The 18,422-nt window shown below is 42.2% G+C and overlaps 1 protein-coding gene across 2 annotated transcripts; it reads right to left on the bottom strand.

The window, feature by feature from the left end:
* Positions 1 to 2,374: 2,374 nt before the first annotated feature.
* LOC117016494 (olfactory receptor 2B11) lies at positions 2,375 to 12,244 on the bottom strand. 2 transcript variants are annotated; one of them, XM_033095808.1, is made up of 3 exons: positions 12,223 to 12,244; positions 7,333 to 7,339; positions 2,443 to 3,358 (listed from the first exon to the last, which is right to left on the bottom strand). In XM_033095808.1, exons 1-3 carry the CDS (start codon positions 12,242 to 12,244, stop codon positions 2,443 to 2,445), a joined length of 945 nt encoding a protein of 314 aa, XP_032951699.1. The 2 variants fall into 2 exon arrangements, with proteins under 2 accessions (XP_032951698.1, XP_032951699.1); XM_033095807.1 differs by lacking the exons at positions 7,333 to 7,339; positions 12,223 to 12,244 and having other exon boundaries at positions 2,375 to 3,417.
* Between the last annotated feature and the right edge of the window lie 6,178 nt (positions 12,245 to 18,422).

Here is an 18,422-nt window from a genome sequence, read left to right as displayed (position 1 = left end):
AATTATCAGTTGAGTTATTTAAATATTTCCCCCTAAAATGTTGAATAATATTGATGCTTCTGGAAAATTCACCATTTTTACCTTGTTTTACATGACTCTGATATTCTGGAGTTTCTGGTATCCCACCTGTCTATTGCTGCCTGCCAAACCACTCTGAATCTTAGTGGCTTAGAATAACCACCATTTTATTACAGATCCCTGTTTTGTGGGTTAGGAATTTAGGCGGGGATCAGCTCAGAGGCTCCTCTGTTCCATGCTGTGTTTACTGAGGTCACTGGGTGGTATTTAACTGGTGGCTGGGCTGGTCAGGAGGGTCCAGGCTAGCTCCAGGTGGGACTGTGGAGGACAGCTTCTACTTGAAGTCTCTCTAGCATGGCTGTCTTAGGGTAGGTGGACTCCTCCCTTGGTGACCCAGGGACCCAGAAAGAGTGTGACTGGCAGGAAGCTGACAGATTTCTTATGATCTTGCCTCGGAAGATCTAGAATATCACTTTCACTTCATTCTAATGGTCTCCACCTCTCGCTGCAAGGAGTAGAAGAGACTTTGAGGTCATCTTTAATTTAGAACATTTATTTTGAGAAACATCGTCCTCAGCACTCTCACATGTGCCTAGAATTAGGCCAGATCACTACATAGCTAGATTGACTTTCTTCGGATCCATGTCACATTGCTTTCATTGAGTTGTGTCTTGGACCTCTGCTATTTGGAACAGTTAGAAGGAAAAGCTCACATACCTCACTATGTTCACTAAGCTAGTTCTAAAGGGCTTTTAGCTGTTTTCAGGGGTTGTTCTACGGACAGCCCAGGGGAAAAATTCTTTTTTTTTTGGTACCAGGAACAGTTATGTTTCTTTCATGTTTCATAAATCAAATCCTGCAGCTTTATGATTCATGTTTTCTGTTTGCCTTTACTGTTAGAAAAACTTCTTCAATTTTCCATTTTGTCTTGTCACATATTTATGATTATAATGATATTTTATTTTCTATGCTTGCTTAATGTTTGACATATGTGGCAGGGAGGTAAAAACAAATAAATTAAATGTAAATAAATCTAAAACATGAAAAAATGCAAACGTATTGTCCTGGGCTTATGGCTTTGTTCTACTAAAGGAGATAGCCATACAGACTGTCGTGCTCATCTCAGCTCCTTCGGTCACCAGAGGGACCTTGGCCAAGTCACTGCAACCTCTCTAATCATCAAATTCTTATATGACAATGGAATATCATAAAAGTGATTACATACATCGTGAAGTTACTTGAGGTTTAAACCAGATGATGTATGTACTTAATCTAATATTTGTATCTTGGAAGCCTTGTGGAAACATTAGCTGTTAAAATGACTTGAACTTGTTGTTTAAAGTTGCATTATCCTTAACTGATTGTGTTTATATTTTGTGTTCTCAACTAAGAATGTATTCTTTTTTTAGATAAGAGACTGCTGCTGTTTTGATTTGTACCCATAGAATCTAATACAGACTCTTACACATCCATGATAAATATGCTTGTCCTAGTACTCAGTCAATGGTGGGGAAACTTTCTATAGAAGAAAAAAATTGGAAGTACAGAAAAAGAAATCATCATCTTGGGTCACAGGAAGAAGAAAGTCATCTACTTTTTTTTTTTTTTTTTTAAGATTTTATTAGGGAAGGGGAGCAGGACTTTATTGGGGAACAGTGTGTACTTCCAGGCCTTTTTTTTTCCAAGTCAAGTTGTTGTCCTTTCAGTCTTAGTTGTGGAGAGCGCAGCTCAGCTCCAGGTCCAGTTGCCGTTTTCTAGTTGCAGGGGGCAGAGCCCACCACCCTTTGCGGGACTCGAGGAGTTGAACCGGCAACTTTGTGGTTGAGAGCCCACTGGCCCATGTGGGAATCGAACCGGCAGTTTTCGGAGTTAGGAGCATGGAGCTCTAACAGCCCGAGCCAGCGGGCCCTCATCCACTTTTTCTTGCAAGTTATTTCAAAGTCACATAAAATTTATGGAGAGCTAAATATATGGAAATGAACATAAATTTATTGCAAGTAACACAAGATTATATTTCAGTTGTACATTATATATACTTGGGAGTAATGGGAAAGGAAGACAAGATTAGAAAGAGACAAATAGGAGAAAAATAGAAGGAAAAATGGAAAGATTAAAAAGAGCAAGAATCAGGAAATTAGAAATTAAATAATTTGACAAATACTTATTGAATGTCAATTCTCTTTAAACAATTCCTAAAAATATATAGCCTCTTAGAATTAAAGATTATTGGGAGAGGTGGGATTTTACGCATTGTGACCATACGGGATGTGAGATGTTTTGGACAGGGGATTTGGGGAGGATCCTGAAATCTCTCAAAACATTTACGCTGTTTGGTTATTGGCTCCTTAAGTGAAAGGTGCTTTCAGCACACAATACACCTGCTTGGTGTTCTGTAACCAATGGAAATCGTCACATCTCAGGTCTTCATCTTCTGCAAAGCATCCAGACCCTTGCCAGGAGTCTTCTCAGAGCTCCCTTCATATCCTTATTCCTCAGGGTGTAGATGAAGGGATTGAGGGTGGGGGTGATTATGGAGTAGAAGAGGGAGATGAACTTGCCCTGCTCTTGGGAGTAGCTGGAAGGGGGCTGCAGGTACATGTAGATGGCAGGAAGGTAGAAGAGGGAGACCACCACCAGGTGGGAGGAACAGGTCCCAAAGGCCTTGTGCCGTCCCTTTGAGGACTGGATCCTGAGCACCGCACGGGCAATGAAGCCATAGGAGAGCAGGATGAGAGCTAGGGGGACCAGCACGAAGAAGGCCACCAGCACAGCCAATGTGGTGTCATTAATGGCTGTATCTGCACACGACAACTTGATCATAGCTGGTACCTCACAGAAGAAGTTGTTTAGCACCTGCTGCCCACAGAAAGGCAACTGCACCGTCAAGACTACCTGAACTAGGGAGTTGCCAAAGCCACTGAGCCAGGCCACGAGCACGAGCTGCTGGCAGAGAGGCCCATGCATGACAAGGGTGTACCGCAGGGGCTCGCAGATGGCCACATAGCGGTCTAGGGCCATGGCGGCCAAAACGACACACTCAGTGCAGCCCAACCAGTGGAAAATCGCGTACTGCACTGTGCAGCCACTGTAGCTGATGGTCTTTTTGGAGCCTCCCATGTTGGCCAGCATCTGAGGGACCGTGGTGGTGGTGTAGCAGAGGTCCAGGAAGGACAGGTGCCTGAGAAAGGTGTACATGGGGCTCTGGAGCTGGGGGTCCAGCCGGGACACCAGGATGATGGTGATGTTCCCCAACATGGCAAGGACGTACGACCCCAGGAGGACCACAAAGAGAGGGAGTTCCAGCCATGGCCTGTCAGAAACACCTAGAAGGATGAAGTCCCTCGGGGGGTCCCACAGGAAGCTCTGGTTGTCAGTTCGCATGCTGAGGCATTTTCTGGTACCTGTGATGAATCAAGAAAGTCGGACGGAATAAAATCTGAGAAGAGGAATCACTTGCCTTCCTCAGTCTGGGCGTGCTTTCCCACACAGGCCCCACCCTGTCCTCTGTGGAGACACTGACATGTGGGGAGTCAGAGCCAGGCTGCGAAGCAGCTGCACATGTGTCCTGCTCTCTCTCCTGCTCTGTGAACTTGTGAAAGCATAGCGTATGGACAGTTTTCTTCCAGCTTGGTCAAAGTCTGCCCTAGCTCCTCCCATCACCATCAGAATGTTTGACTTCTTTCTACAAACTCATTGACAGGGAATGCACCACTTTCTTAGGCTTTCTTATTTTGCATTTTGGAGGTGGTGGTGGGAGGGAAGTGAGAGGTGGCATAGAGCAAGCGCAGGGCTTTGCAAGCAGGTGGGTGGTTGACTAATATGAACATAGCCTATCACCTCCCAAGGCTCTCTGCACCATGGTTCTCCTCCAGCCCTGTGGCCACTCACACTCAGGCAGTGCTGTCAGGAGCACAGTCTAGCACCCTCTGTGTCCCTGGGGCGGGGACCTAAGTCACTGCTACCTCTGACTTGATCGTGGCATCTAATGCGACCCCAGAGCACAGGATTTGAGCACGGGGAGAAAATCCTTGACCCAAATAAGAAACAGAGCCCCTCGTGTTGTGGACTGAAGGGTCAGATTGCCTCTGGTGCTAACATTTATCGGGCAGTTTGAACGCCATTTGAATTCTCTATACAACTTTGCTGGGCAGCTGTTTCCTGTAGGGGTTGGAAAATGCAGCAATACGATTTCCGGATTCCACTGCTGTGAAAAGGCAACTGGGTTGCCATGTGCTGATTCCCAGGGCCTCTCCTTGGGGCTCCGTCAGCCTCCCACCTCCTACCCTCTCTCCAGCACTGGATACCTGCACGTTCCTGATGGGGTGATACAGTCCAATACAGGATTGAAATGAATCACATCAGGTGTGCAGTCATTGATGGAGGATTCATTTTTAGTTTTTTATGTGGTGCTTTATGGATAAATAAAGAGTTCATCTGCTTAGGTTAGTTGTTGCAATAAACAAGCACTCCCACCCCTGCCCAGTCCCACATTCTGAAGAACTCTAGTATTACTGAAAACAACTCAAACTCTGGGGGTCAAATGGGTAAATAAGAGCAAATCTCCTTTCCTCTGTTGTTTCAGAGCTACATCCTGTTCTCTCTAAAGTCCCCAATATTCTTGTGGAGCACTCAATTATTGACTCCTTCCCACTATTGTATAAAACTACTTCTAGGATAAATCTTATGGAATCTGATTATTTCATCTCTAATGGAAGCTCAGGCCCTGGTTTTGATGCAGGGAGCAGGACAGGGCAAAATCAGGCTAGCCCACATTGAAGATATAAAAGTAACTCTTCCATTTTTCTTTCTTAAGTTCCTGATTCTAAGGTTTCTTCTTAGAGTGTAAACTGGACAAGAAAGGGAGCATCTGCAGGAAAGATAAAAAGGATGAAGGAATTAAGAATGATAGAGGGGGTAGATACAGGCCACACTTAATAAACACAAATTCCTCAGCCCTTCCCATGAGCCAGGTGCTGTGATAACAACTTTATATGATATCTGACTCAGTGCTTTAATGACATGGTAAAGTAGATGATTTTACTCCATTACACTGTTCAGCAGAGTGTTGGGGGAGGATACCTTAGATTGTCTACAGACAGCCAAAAGTAGCAAAGCAAGACTTAAAGCTAAGGTCCTGCTCTTGGCCATTATTTTCTCCAGCACTTTGCTTTTAAAAAAGGAGTCGGTGACTTGGAAAACAGTAAAGCATTAGTGCAAATGACTGAGACAGAAGAGAATGCCTGAAAAAAGGCAGTAATTTCAGAGGGCAGGGGACAAGGGAATTGAGGAGGAGAGGCTGGACAGGCTTTCTGTAATTTCCAGTTCAATGTGTTCAGTGCACTGGGTGTGTGTGTGTGTGGGGGGGCATACACCCCCCGCCCCCACGCACACCACACGCCATCCTGGCCCGACCATCTTAGCTGAGTTGGATCCCTTGCCGTTCAGCCCTTTCCACAGGGAGCTTTGCTTCGAATCCGGCCTCTGCATTTCCTCGACCCTCCTCTGCCTTCCTACTCCGCCGATAGAGGTGTTCCCCAAGACCCTGCCTTGCTTTTCTGGGTGAAATCAGAAATTCCCAAGCCACCATGACCCTTACCAGAGTCCTTCCAGACCTGAGCCTCCAGCTGCCAATTCTTCACTGCCATCCGGCCTTCCTTTTGACATTAACTGAAGCATCTGCACGTTTAACCTGTCAGCCACTCTTCTATCCAACCAGCCCCTTCCTTCTAATTTCTGGCTGCCCCTGCATCACTTACCCGACACAACGTATTCAGGTGGGTTTGATAATGCCCTATTTCTCACTCACCACATTCTGTCAGTGACCTTGTCCTACTGGTTCCACCAGCACAATGTCATAGGCACGGGCTGTCTCTGTCCTTGTCACGGCCGTTCTGGGCCAGCATGGCTGTCTGGACCCCTCCTAGAACCCGCTAACTGTCTTCCTGTAAGCAGTGCCTTCCTTTTCCGACCCATCACTCACATTCTCAATGGAGTCAACTTTCTAAGACTCATCTTAAGAGCAAAGATGTCTTTAGTGCTTCCAGTTACCTGAAAAATAAGAACGCACGTCCTTAAATGGTTATGTAGGGATTGTATTGTCACACTGAATCCCCAGCAGTTTGTTCTCACCACCGTCACATCCCATGGGGTACCTTAACGATGGTTGGTCTTCACTCCACGCTCCTAGCAGGCTAGGCAGTGAGCATGTGCATGCGCCTAGGATATGTCAGTCCCTGTGTGACATACAGCCCTTACGATGCGGCAGACATGGCATTGTCATGCCTGACACTGCTCCGAAATTTCTCCTGGGAGCTGACAGAGTGTGTTATCTGCTCCAACAAGCAAGAGAGGAAATCTGGAAATAAGCTCAGGCGGTAGGAAAACAACGACTAGGCCATGGGATTTCACTGCCTGTTAGCCCCAAAGACCTCTTCCTTCAACCTAAAATTCAGCCCATGTGACAGGTGTAGGCCCAGCTTCACTGCCAAGGCCATAAGTGGGATTGACAGGGGAGGTGGAGTCCTGGGGGCAACACTGTCCTTCACGGATATTAACAGGGGCTCTTTCATCACGAAAAGAAAAGGAGGCTTTTCTCATGTTTGCGCGTATCTCCAGTCCTGTGCGGGTGATGCTTTTTCATGGATGGAAGTTCTGATCAGAGTAAAACCTAGAAGTACACTGGCCCGGGGGAGTCTGAGAGCACGTCTAACTCGGCTCCTTGCCGCTGTCCTGCTCACGCCCACCCCGGCCAGGCTGTGCTGCTTTGTCCTCCTGCCCGAGGCCGCCAGCCTGCACAGCGCACCTGGGGGCTCCCTGCAGCTCCACCTGCTTCATGAACCGCCCTCCCCGGTTCCCCACCATGGACGTCCCCCATCAGCTCCATGGATGAAGGGCTTGAGGAGCACAAGGGGCTGAGGAAGAATTTTTCAAAATGCTTTAATTTTAGAGATTAAAACAATATTACCTAACGAACAATGAGAGAAGGGAAGTAACTGGGCGTTGAGCGGGCAGCATCATTCTGAGTCTGTGCAGCAGGCCCTCGCGTCCCATCGCTGTCCTCCACTAAAGCCCGCCTGAGAGATTCCTAGGGTGGAGGACAGCTTACTCCTTCAGCTCCACGCTGGCGCGTGACTCCCTGGGCTGAGCCGTGCAAGCCCCCACTGCGGTCCACGCAGAGGGCCCTCACCTCCTTGCAGCCTGCCGACCCCCCAGCCCATGCCGTAACCCCTGACCCAGGACACGCTGCCTTCCAGTGTCCACAGCCCGGTTTTACACGCACGACTGTGTTAAGCACCCTGTAAAGCTGAACAGTACTTAGGACCTTGCCTCATGGAAAAGTTAATGTGCTGTATCGTTTGCTACTGATTTTTAACATGTTCATTTTTACTTTTTGTGGAGATTGTACTTTCTTTAAAAACAAGAACCTGTTTTACAGTCCGTCATTCATAGCACGTAGAATACATGAGAAATGCGGTTAATTCATGAAATGATCATGGATTTTGATAACAAATCTAAGGGTCTCATCCCTCAAAAAGCTCCTTCCTCTGTATGGCATGTGGAGTCTTGGGCCCATCTAATCCTTTCTAGTGGTGGTGGGAGGGGAAAAGGAGGAAGAAGGAGCTGGAACACAGCAGGGATGGGCCTCTGGGACCACAGAGAGGACACAAACCCACGCAGGGAGGACGCCAGCCCCTGGAAGCACCCGTCTGTCACAGACAGGGACAGTCCCCTCCTGCACACGCCTGCTCCCCGCACATACTCCACTGCCTTCTTTTATGCTCTAAATATTTCAGTTTGCCCTGCTAAAATGTAGCTCAAAGCTTGCTTTCTTTGGCGACTGGTACTATTTGCTTTACTGGCTCTGTTCCTTTCTTTCCATAACCATACTGGGCTTAGTATTGTTTTTGTGACTATGACTCACCATTGTCAAAAATACTGAGGAACAGCAGAAATGAGGCTCAGGGTCCTCACACACCATGGGGAGCACCCTCCCTCCTGGTGGGTATTAAATAGCTGGTCCACCAGGTGGCAGGAAGCCTGTTCTGTTCCTGGCTGTCTTTTCTAGCTTGAACTACATACACAATTTTACACGTGCTGCTTCATGTAGGGCCACTATTCCTGACCCACCTGTCTTCTGTCCCACGTCCCCTTGGTCTCCAGCATAGACCAGTGTTCACACTGCTACAGCCTGACCAACCTCTACTGCATTATGCAGACTGTAGCTTGTCTGGAGGTCAGGAGTCACCACTAACCTCCACGGATCCCTGGCTTCTACAGAGGGCTTGGTGAAGGAAGGGAGGCTTTACTAGCAGACTGTGGTGGTCTTGGCTGGGGTCTTGGCTAGGGATGGGGTCACCAGAAATGCTCTTTGTATTCTAGGAAGACACAACCTGTTGGCTCTGATGAGGCTGCTGGGACCCTGCCCTTACCTGAGTCTTGTTTTTCAAGTAGGTGTGCAGAGATTATTCTCCGTCTAGAAGAATCTACTTTCCATCAGAGCACGCTCACTGGGGAGACTGAGTGCTGTCTGGACTTTGTCCGGGTGACAGGCGAGCTCTGCAGACCTGCTCTGGCCTTGGTCCTGGGGTTCCTGCAGACATTCAGATCGGTCAGAGCAAGCTTAAATGCTGATGCTGTGAGGTTCCTTCTGAGCTAAGTTTCTTAGGTGAAAAGCTATCCTCGTGTCGTGCTTCCGGTTCCTTTCAAATTTATCCCTCACGTTAAACTGGACCTCATTCTCTCCACTCCTTCCTATAAAGGCTCTGCCTTTTGTCCCTAGATACTGAAAATAAAACCTTGCTCTCCTCTGGCTGGGAAGTTATCCCTGATGTTTTGTTTAATTAGTGTCTGAGGGTTAGCTGATAATTGATGCAGTGTGTGAATTTGGAATACTTGCAATTAATGGTAAATCCTAAAAGACCAGAGGAAATGGACCCGTAATGGGGAATGAGGGCTCGGTACATTTAACTCTTTAGGGGAGGTGAGGGCTGCCGTCAAGTCAGAGTAGAAGAGTGACTTGTAAGCATGTAATTCAGCCAGAGCATGGGCACGTACAGGCAGTACCTGTTACTCCAGACCCTAAGCTCAGCGGCTCATGTCTGTCTGTCTTTGAGCAGTTTACCTAACCTCTCTGTGCCTCACTCGCCCCCTTTATCTCCAGCATAGACAAAGGAGACCAGAGGTCTCCAGCATAGACAAGAAATGTACAGGAAGAACTAGCATTACCCTTAACAGTCTATGACAAGTGCAAAATGAGTTGGTTTTTGTAAAGCACTCAGAACAGTTTCTGGTACAAATTTTTCATAATGAATAATCCCTCTGATATCAAAAAAAGTTAGCAACATCATTACAACAAGTTCACGAATTTAATTGTCAGACTTTGTATTACCAACTCTATTCCCCATACTGTACTTTACATCCCCATGATTATCTTGTGACTTGTACCAATTTGTACTTCTTAATCCCTTCATCTTTTCACCCGCCCCTCAATCCCCCTCCCGTCTGGCCACCTCAATTTGTTTTCTGTATCTATGAGTCTATTTCTGTTTTTTGTGTTCATTCACTCTGTTCATTAGATTCCACGTATAAGTGAGATCATATGGCATTTGTCTCTCTCTGTCTGACTTACAAAGTGTGATAAAAAATTACAAGTGAATGTTTACGTTAAAAATAAATTATTACAGTAAAAGACACAATGCCATTAACCCCCCTCAAAAGTGTCATTTATCCCGTCATTCTTGCCACTTTCTGAAGCAATTCTGGAATTCCCCTTTCCTGAGTGTCTTCACTTCATCCTCCATCATGACAAAGCACTGTGTCACACATTGCTTCTGGTATGGCAATTTCTGTCAAATAAAGCATTACGGTGTGGTCCTGATCTACCTTATTGATCAGATTTGGCACTGTGGAACTTCTCGCTCTTCCCAAAAGCCAAAATGATTCAGGACATCGAGCCAGCCATAAGAGTACAACTAGATACTCACGAGAGAGGACGTCCAGAACTGCTTTGGAAAGTGGCAAGAATGATGGGATAAGTGTGTTTGAAGAGAGGGGCAGTGTAGTGAGGGGGATTAATGGCAATGTGTCTTTTACTGTAGTACATTTTAAAAATTTAAATATTTACCATATGTTTTGATCACACCTTGTGTTTCACTTAGCGTAATACTCCTTAGGTCCATCCATGTTTTTGTAAATGGTAACATTTTCTTTTTTACAGCTGAGTAATACTCCACTGTATATATGTACAACAGTTTCTTTATTCAATCATCAATTGATGAGCATTTCTGTTGTTTCCGTATCTTGGCTATGGTGAATAGTGCTGTAGTAAACATAGGTGTGCATATATCTTTTCAAATTAGTGTTTTGGATTTCTTTGGATAGATATTCAAAAGTGGAATTGCTGGGTCATAAGGTAGTTGTATTTTTAATTTTTGAGGACCCTCCATACTGATTTCCAAAGTGGCTGCACCCATCTGTAACATCACCAATGGTGCACGAAGGTTCCCTTTTCTCCACATCCTCACCAATACTTGTTTGCTTGTTTGTTTGTTTGTTTGTTTATTTTTAATTAAAGTTTATTGGGGTCACTATTGTTAGTAAAGTTACATAGGTTTCAGGTGTATAATTCTGTACATCATCTATATATCCCATTGTGTGTTCACCAACCAAATTCAGTTCTCTTTCCCTTACTATATATCTGATCCCTTTACCTTCATCTACCACCCCACTCCCACCTGATCCTCTGGTAACCACTAAACTATTGTTTGTGTCTATGAGTTTTGGTTTCTTCATTTGTTTGTCTTGTTCTTTTGTTGTTTTCAATTTTATATACCACATATCAGTGAAATCATATGGTTCTCTACTTTTTCTGTCTGACTTTGCTTAGCATAATAATCTCAAGATCCATCCAGGTTGTCACAAGTGGCAATATTTTATCTTTTCTAATGGCAGAATAGTATTCCATTGTGTATATATGCCACATCTTCTTTATCCATTCTTCTATCAAAGGACACTTTGGTTGTTTCCATGTCTTGGCCACCGTAAATAAAGCTCCAATGAACATCGATGCACACATATCTTTAATGATAAATGTTTTCAGATTTTTTTGATAGATACCCAGGAGAGGGATTGCTGGGTAATATGGTAATTCTATTCGTATTTTTTTGAGGAAACTCCACACTGCTTTCCATAGCAGTTGTACCAATTTGCATTCCCACCAACAGTGTATGAGGGTTCCTTTTTCTCCACAGTCTCCAACACTTATTACTATTTGTCTTGTTGATGATAGCCATTCTAACAGGTGTGAGGTGATATCTCATTGTGGTTTTTATTTGCATTTCTCTGATGATTAGTGATGTTGAACATCTTTTCATATCTCTATTGGTTATCTGTATGTCCTCTTTGGAGAAATGTCTATTCAGGTCCTCTGCCCATTTTTTAAATTGGATTGTTGTTTTTTTGTTGTTGAGTTGTATGAGTTCCTTATATATTTTGGATATTAGCCCCTTATCAGAGGCGTTGTTTGCAAAAATCTTCTCCCATCAGTTGGTTGCCTCTTTATTTTATTGATGGTTTCTTTTGTTGTGCAGAAGCTTTTTAGTTTGATATAGTCCCATTCATTTCTTTTAGCTTTTACTTCCCTTGCCTTTGGAGTCAAATACATAAAATGCTCTTTGAACATCCATAAGTTTAGTACCTATGTTTTCTTCTATGCAGTTTATTGTTTCAAGTCTTGTGTTTAGGTCTTTGATCCATTTTGAGTTAATTTTGGTACGCAGTGACACATAGCAGTCTAGTTTCATTCTTTTGCACATGGTTTTCCAATTCTCCCAGGACCATTTATTGAAGAGGCTGTCTTTTCTCCATTGTATGTTTTTAGCTTCTTTGTCAAAAATTATCTTTCCATATTTATGTGGGTTTATTTCTGGGTTATCAATTCTATTCCATTGGTCTCTGTGTTTGTTTTTCTGCCAATACCATACCGTTTTGATTATTGTTGCCCTGTTGTACAAGCTGAAGTCAGGGAGTGTGATACCTCCAGCATTGTTCTTTTTTCTAGGATTGCTTTGGCTATTTGGGGTCTTTTTTTGGTTCCATAGAAATCTGATGATTTTTTGTTCAATTTCTTTAAAAAATTCCATTGGGATTTTGATGGGTATTGCATTAAACTTGTATATTGCTTTGGGAAATATGACCATTTTTAACTATGTTCATTCTTCCAATCCATGAACATGGAATGTCTTTCCATTTCTTTGCATCTTTTTCAATTTCTTTCAGTGTATAGCTCTTTCACATCTTTGGTTAAGTTTATTGCTATGTATTTTATTCTTTTTGTTGCAATTGCAAAATGAATTTTTCTTTTTAATTTCTTTTTTTGAGATTTCACTGTTAGTATGTAGGAATGCAATGGATTTTGTACATTGATTTTGTAGCCAGCAACTTTACTGTACTCATTTATTGTTTTTAATAGCTTTTTGGTGGAGTCGTTAGGGTTTTCTAATTACAGTATCATGTCATCTGCAAAGAGTGACAATTTAACTTCTTCATTCCCAATGTGGATGCCTTTTATTTCTCTCTCTTGCCTGAGTGCTCTGGCGAGGACTTCCAACATTATGTTGAAAAGCAGAGGTGATAGGGGACAGCCCTGTCGTGTTCCTGAACGTAGAGCAAAGGGCTTTAGTTTTTCACCATTAATTATGAGATTAGCTGAGGGTTTGTCATATATGGTCTTTATTATATTAAGGCATTTTCCTTCTATACCTATTTTATTAAGTGTTTTAATCATAAATAGATGTTGTATCCTGTCAAATGGTTTTTCTGCATCAATCGATATAATCATATGATTTTTGTCCTTTATTTTGTTTATGTGATGTATCACATTGATGGATTTGTGGATGTTGAACCATCCTTGTGCCCCGGGGATGAACCCCATTTGGTCGTGATGAATAATCTTTTTAATGCATTGTTGTATTCGATTTGCTAGAATTTTGTTTAGGATTTTTGCATCTGTATTCATCAGAAATATTGGTCTGTAGTTTTCTTTTTTTGTGTTGTCCTTGCCAGGTTTTGGGATCAGGGTAATGTTGACCTCATAAAATGAGTTAGGGAGTACTGTCTCTTCTTCAATTTTTTGGAAGAGTTTGAGCAGGATTGGTATTAGATCCTCTTTGAAGGTTTGATAGAATTCACTAGTTAAGCCATCTGGTCCAGGACTTTTACTTTTGGGAGGGTTTTGGATCACTGATTCAATTTCGTTACTGGTGGTCGGTCTGTTTAGATTTTCCAGTTCTTCATGGTTCAGCCTTGGAAGGCTATATGTTTCTAAGAACTTGTCCATTTCTTCTAGGTTATTGAATTTGGTGACATATAGTCCTTCATAGTATTCTTGGATGATCCTTTGTATTTCTGTGGTGTCCGTGATAACTTCCCCTTTTTCATTTCTGATTTTGTTCATTAATGTCTTCTCTCTTTTTATCTTAGTGAGTCTAGCCAAGGGTTTGTCAATTTTATTAATCTTTTCAAAGAACCAGCTCTTTGTCACACTAATTTTTTCTATTGTCTTTTTGTTCTCTATTTCATTTAGTTCTGCTCTGATTTTTGTTATTTCCTTTCTTCTGCTGACCTTGGGTTTCATTTGTTCTTCTTTTTCTAGTTCTTTAAGGTGTAACATGAGGTTATTTATTTGGGATTTTTCTTGTTTCTTGAGATAGGCCTGTAATGATATAAATATCCCTCTTAAAACTGCTTTCACTGCATCCCAAAAATTTTGGTAGGATGTATTTTCATTCTCATTTGTTTCTATGTATCTTTTGATGTCTCCTCTTATTTCTTTTTTGACCTGGTCGTTCTTTAAAAGTATGTTGTTTAATCTCCACGTATTTGTGGTTTTTCCTGCTGTCTTTTTGCAGTTGATATCCAATTTCAAAGCCTTGTGATCAGAGAATATGCTTGGTATAATTTCAATCTTCTTAAATTTGCTGAGGCTATAGTTTTATGTCCCAATATATGATTTATCATTGAGAATGTTCCATGTACACTAGAAAAAAACTGTATAATCTGATGTTTTAGGATGAAGTGCTCTATAAATGTCAATTATGTCCATTTCATCTAATGTGTCATTTAGGGCTGCTCTTTTTAAATTTATTTTCTGTTTGGATGATCTGTCCATAGCTGTCAATGATGTATTTAGGTCTCCTACTAAAATTGTGTTTTGGTCAATTTCTCCCTTTAGTTCTGTTAGTAGTTGTTTTGTATATTTTGATGCTCCCTGATTAGGGGCATAAATATTGATAACAGTTAAGTCTTCTTATTGTAACGTCCCCTTTATCATTATGAAATGTCCATCTTTGTCTCTTGTTACCTTTTTATCCTGAAGTCTGTTTCATCTGGTATCAGTATAGTTGCATCAGATTTTCTCTGGATACCGTTTGCTTGGAGTGTCAATTTCACCCTTTCAGTTTGAGTCTGTATTTGTCCTTGTAGCTGAGATACGTCTCTTCGAGACAGCATATGGTTGGGTTTAGTTTTTTGATCCAATCTGCTACTCTGTGCCTTTTTATTGGTGAGTTCAGTCCATTTGCATTTAGGGTGATTATTGATATATGAGGATTTCTTATCATTCTATCTCTGGTTTTCTGGTAGGACAGTGTCTCCATTGTCTCTGACTTTTTGTTGCTTTCTATTATTTCAGTGTGGAGGTATTCTATGATTTTTACCCCCTGTTTCTTCTTCTTTTATTTTATATATTTTAGTTCTGGATATTTTTGAATGGTTACCATTTAGTTTATTTAAAAGAAAGTTTCATATTTAGAGCATTCCATTTTCTTCACCATGCTTCCTTCCTTTATTCCCCTTTGCCGGTTCAGACTTTTACCCTCTCCCATTTTATGTTTTTATTTTCACAAATTATCCCTAGTTATACTGTGACTTGATTTCTGTGCTGAAGTAGCAAGTTGTCTTTTTCCTTTCTCTCTCTCTCTAAAGTGCTTTTTGTCTGCTTTATCCTGTGTGTTATTTTTAAGTATAGTGCCCAATTTGGTGTAGGGGTTGCCATTTCCTGTTTCTGTCTGTCTGTTCATAATACTACTCATGGTTTTGTATTCTTTTGCTTTTTTTGTTTCAGGTTGAATAGCCTCCTTCAGTATTTCTTGTAGTGCAGGTCGTGTGCTAGAAAATTCCCTCAGCTTCTGTATATCTGGAAAGGTCTTTATTCCTACTTCCAGTAAAGGATATCTTTACTGGATATATTATTCTTGGCTCAAAATTTCTCTCTCAATAGTTTGAATATTTGATTCCACTCCTTACTGGCTTGTAGAGTTCCTGCTGAAAAATCTGGTGATAATCTAATGGGCTTTCCTTTGCAGGTTACCATCTGCTTCTCCCTGACTGAGTTGAGGACTCTTTCTTTGTCATTAATTTTTGACAGCTTCAATAACACAGTGTGCCTTGGAGAAGGCTTGTGGGGATTGAGGCAATTAGGTGTTCCATTCGCTTCTTGGATGGGAAGATTCAGTTCTTTCCACAAGTTTGGGAAGTTCTCGTCGACTATTTGTTTGAATATACCCTCTGCTCCCTTCTCTCTTTCTTCTCCTCCTGGTATGCCCATTATGCTTATGTTGCTCTTTCTGATGGAGTCAGAAAGTTCTTGAGGAGTTCTTTCATTTCTTTTTACTCTCAAGTCTCTCTCTTCTTACATCTGTGTCATTTCCTGATTTCTATCTTCGATGTCACTGATTCTTTTCTCCATCTGGTCAGCTCTGTTACCTAAGCTGACTATTTCATTTTTCATTTTTTTAAATTGAGTTCTTAATCTCCAAAAATTCTATTTGGTTCTTTTTGTTGCTGTCTATTATTTTTGAAAATTTTAGTCTCTTTGGTAAAATGCTAATTTTGCTCTTTGATTGTGTGTCTGAGTTCCTTAAACCACCTGTCTGTTTTTTCTTCCATCTCATTGAGTGTTTTCAGAACTGCAATCTTGAATTCTGTGTCATTTAAGGCATATATTTCCATGTCTTTAAGTTCATTTTCTGGAGACTTCATTTTCGTTCTGAGCTGCCTTGTAACATTGGTTATTCATGGCAATTAATGAATTATTATTTCTCTTCCTAGACATCTACAGGAGTGGGTTCTGCAACAGGTTGATAGGAAGAGGGCTTTCTTTTACTTTCCAGTAGGTATTGGTAGAATGTTTTATTTTCTCTCCAACTTCAGCCTTTTATTCTCTCTCATGCTGTAGTGCTATATTTTCTCTGCACTGTTTTGATTTATCACACAATGGAGGGGGTTTTCCCTGGAATGTGAGCTTCTTTTCTGTGAGCAGGTCACCTGGGTCTCAGGGCACTGCTTCCATGGGGGGGATGTGGAGAGCTTCTGAAGTTTGAAAGCTCTTCCTGCACCAGTTTCAGGGTCTGTGTGTTTCAGTGGCTCTGTTTACCCCTGCAGGGATCCGCCCAGTTAGGTGGGGGCAGGGGCAGGATGGGTTGTGAAAGGTGGCTCTGAACAATGGCAGCGACCACCAGCACAACTTGTGCTGCACCCAAGGCTCCCTCCCCTTCATCAGAACTAGTTGGGGTGTGAGCCCGTGGCTGTGGGCCACAGTTCTCAGAACTGCAAATATTCTGTTCCTTTAATCTGACAATGCTACTCTTCCACTTCTAGTACTGGGCAGGTGGGGGTGGGGTGAGGGTAGAGAGGAGTCACCTAGCCTCCGTGCTTATGCCTTCTTTCCTCTGCTTGGCACTGAGGGTTTAAATCACCATTTTCACCCTTCTTCCCTTAGTCTTTGCTCTGAGGTCTCCACCATGAGTGCTGGGTTCAGCTGGGTTACATTCTTTTCTATCAGGTGGGACTGTGGGCTATAAGGGGAGTGCTAGCAGCCCAAATTCTTCCCTCTCCTGTGACTATAGTAGCTCTGGAATGCGGGGAGCTCGGAGCTCTGGTCTGCGTCCTGTGGGCCCACAGTGTGGCACATGTCTTTACACTTCCTCCTTCCTTTCTCCCCCGCTCACCCAATTTGCCCACCTTTAGATGATTTCAATTGTGTGTCTCTTAGTCTTGCCTGTCTGCTGTGCAGGGAGTCCTCTGTGGAATTATAGCTGGTTCAATTTGTTGTAAATTCCAGGGGAAATTTCAAGAGCCTCACCTTACGATGCCATTTCTATGATGTAATCTGTTTGAGGTGCTATGTCCTTGTGGTTTTATTGCATTTCTCTGATGATTAGTGACATTGAGTATCTTTTCATACGTTTATTGGCCATCTGTAAGTCCTCTTTGGAGAAACATCTATTTAGGTCCTCGGCCTATTTTTCAATTGGATTTTTTTTTTTTTTTTTGTATTGAGTTGTATGAGTTCTTTATAAATTTTGGATGTTAACCCTTTATCAGATGTATCACTGGCAAATGGCTTCTTCCATTCAGTAGGGTGTCTTTTTGTTTTTTTGATGGTTTCCTTTGCTGTGCAAAGCTTTTTAGTTTGATGTAGTCCTATTTGTTTATTTTTTTCTTTTGTTTCCCTTGCCCAAGGGGATACATCAGTAAAAGTATTGCTACGGGTAATGTCTGAGAGTTTACTTCCTATATTTTCTTCTAGGAGTTTTATGGTTTTGGGTCTTTTAATTACATCTTTAATCCATTTTAAATTTTTTCTTGTATTTGATGGGAGAAAGTGGTCCAGTTTCATTTTTTGCATGTATATGTCCAGTTTTCTGAGCACCATTTATTGCATAGACTGTCTTTACCCCGTTGTAAATTGTTGCTTTCTTTGTCATACTCAGCATACTGTGTATTAAAATGGGTGAATTTTGTTGAGTGTGAATTATGCCTCAATAAAACTAAAAATTTACGTGGGTCTGTTTAATGCTAGCAGAATTTTGTAGGAAATAGATGTTAAGCAAATAATTGCATAACTATAAAAATACAATTTTTAGAAGGATTTGGAAAGAAGAAAAAGGGCAATGAGAGACTGCTTCAAAAAGTTCTGAACACTGACTGGGCCGAAAACATTTCTAGGTGTAATTGTCAACCGGCTCGTCATTATCCTTGGCAGGTTTTAAGCCTCTGGGACGTCCTTTGGCTAACATTGATCTTGATGGTGCATGGCCACACATCTGAGCTACACCTGTCTTAAACCGATGATGGTGGTAGTTAACATTGACCTGTCTTCATCAGGATCTGCAATCCATGTGACACAGTGATTGAGTTTTGTTGCCCTTCGGTGCCCTTGACCTGACCTCTTGAGTGGTAATGCTCATAGTGTCCATTTGATAGGATTTGTGATTGATATAAGGAGGCTTTTACTAGATTTATGGTTAATACCTTTGTTTAGGAATAAATAGAAGATGATTAGATCGTAATTCACTAGCATCAATGATTTAGTCCCTTTGGCCTCTCTTCTAACCAGTAAAAAT

Source organism: Rhinolophus ferrumequinum, chromosome 24 (assembly GCF_004115265.2).
Source record: "Rhinolophus ferrumequinum isolate MPI-CBG mRhiFer1 chromosome 24, mRhiFer1_v1.p, whole genome shotgun sequence".
Taxonomy (NCBI): Eukaryota; Metazoa; Chordata; class Mammalia; order Chiroptera; family Rhinolophidae; genus Rhinolophus; species Rhinolophus ferrumequinum.
The sequence above is the reverse complement of the archived record's forward strand: the minus strand, read 5'-3'. Positions and strand labels throughout refer to the sequence as shown.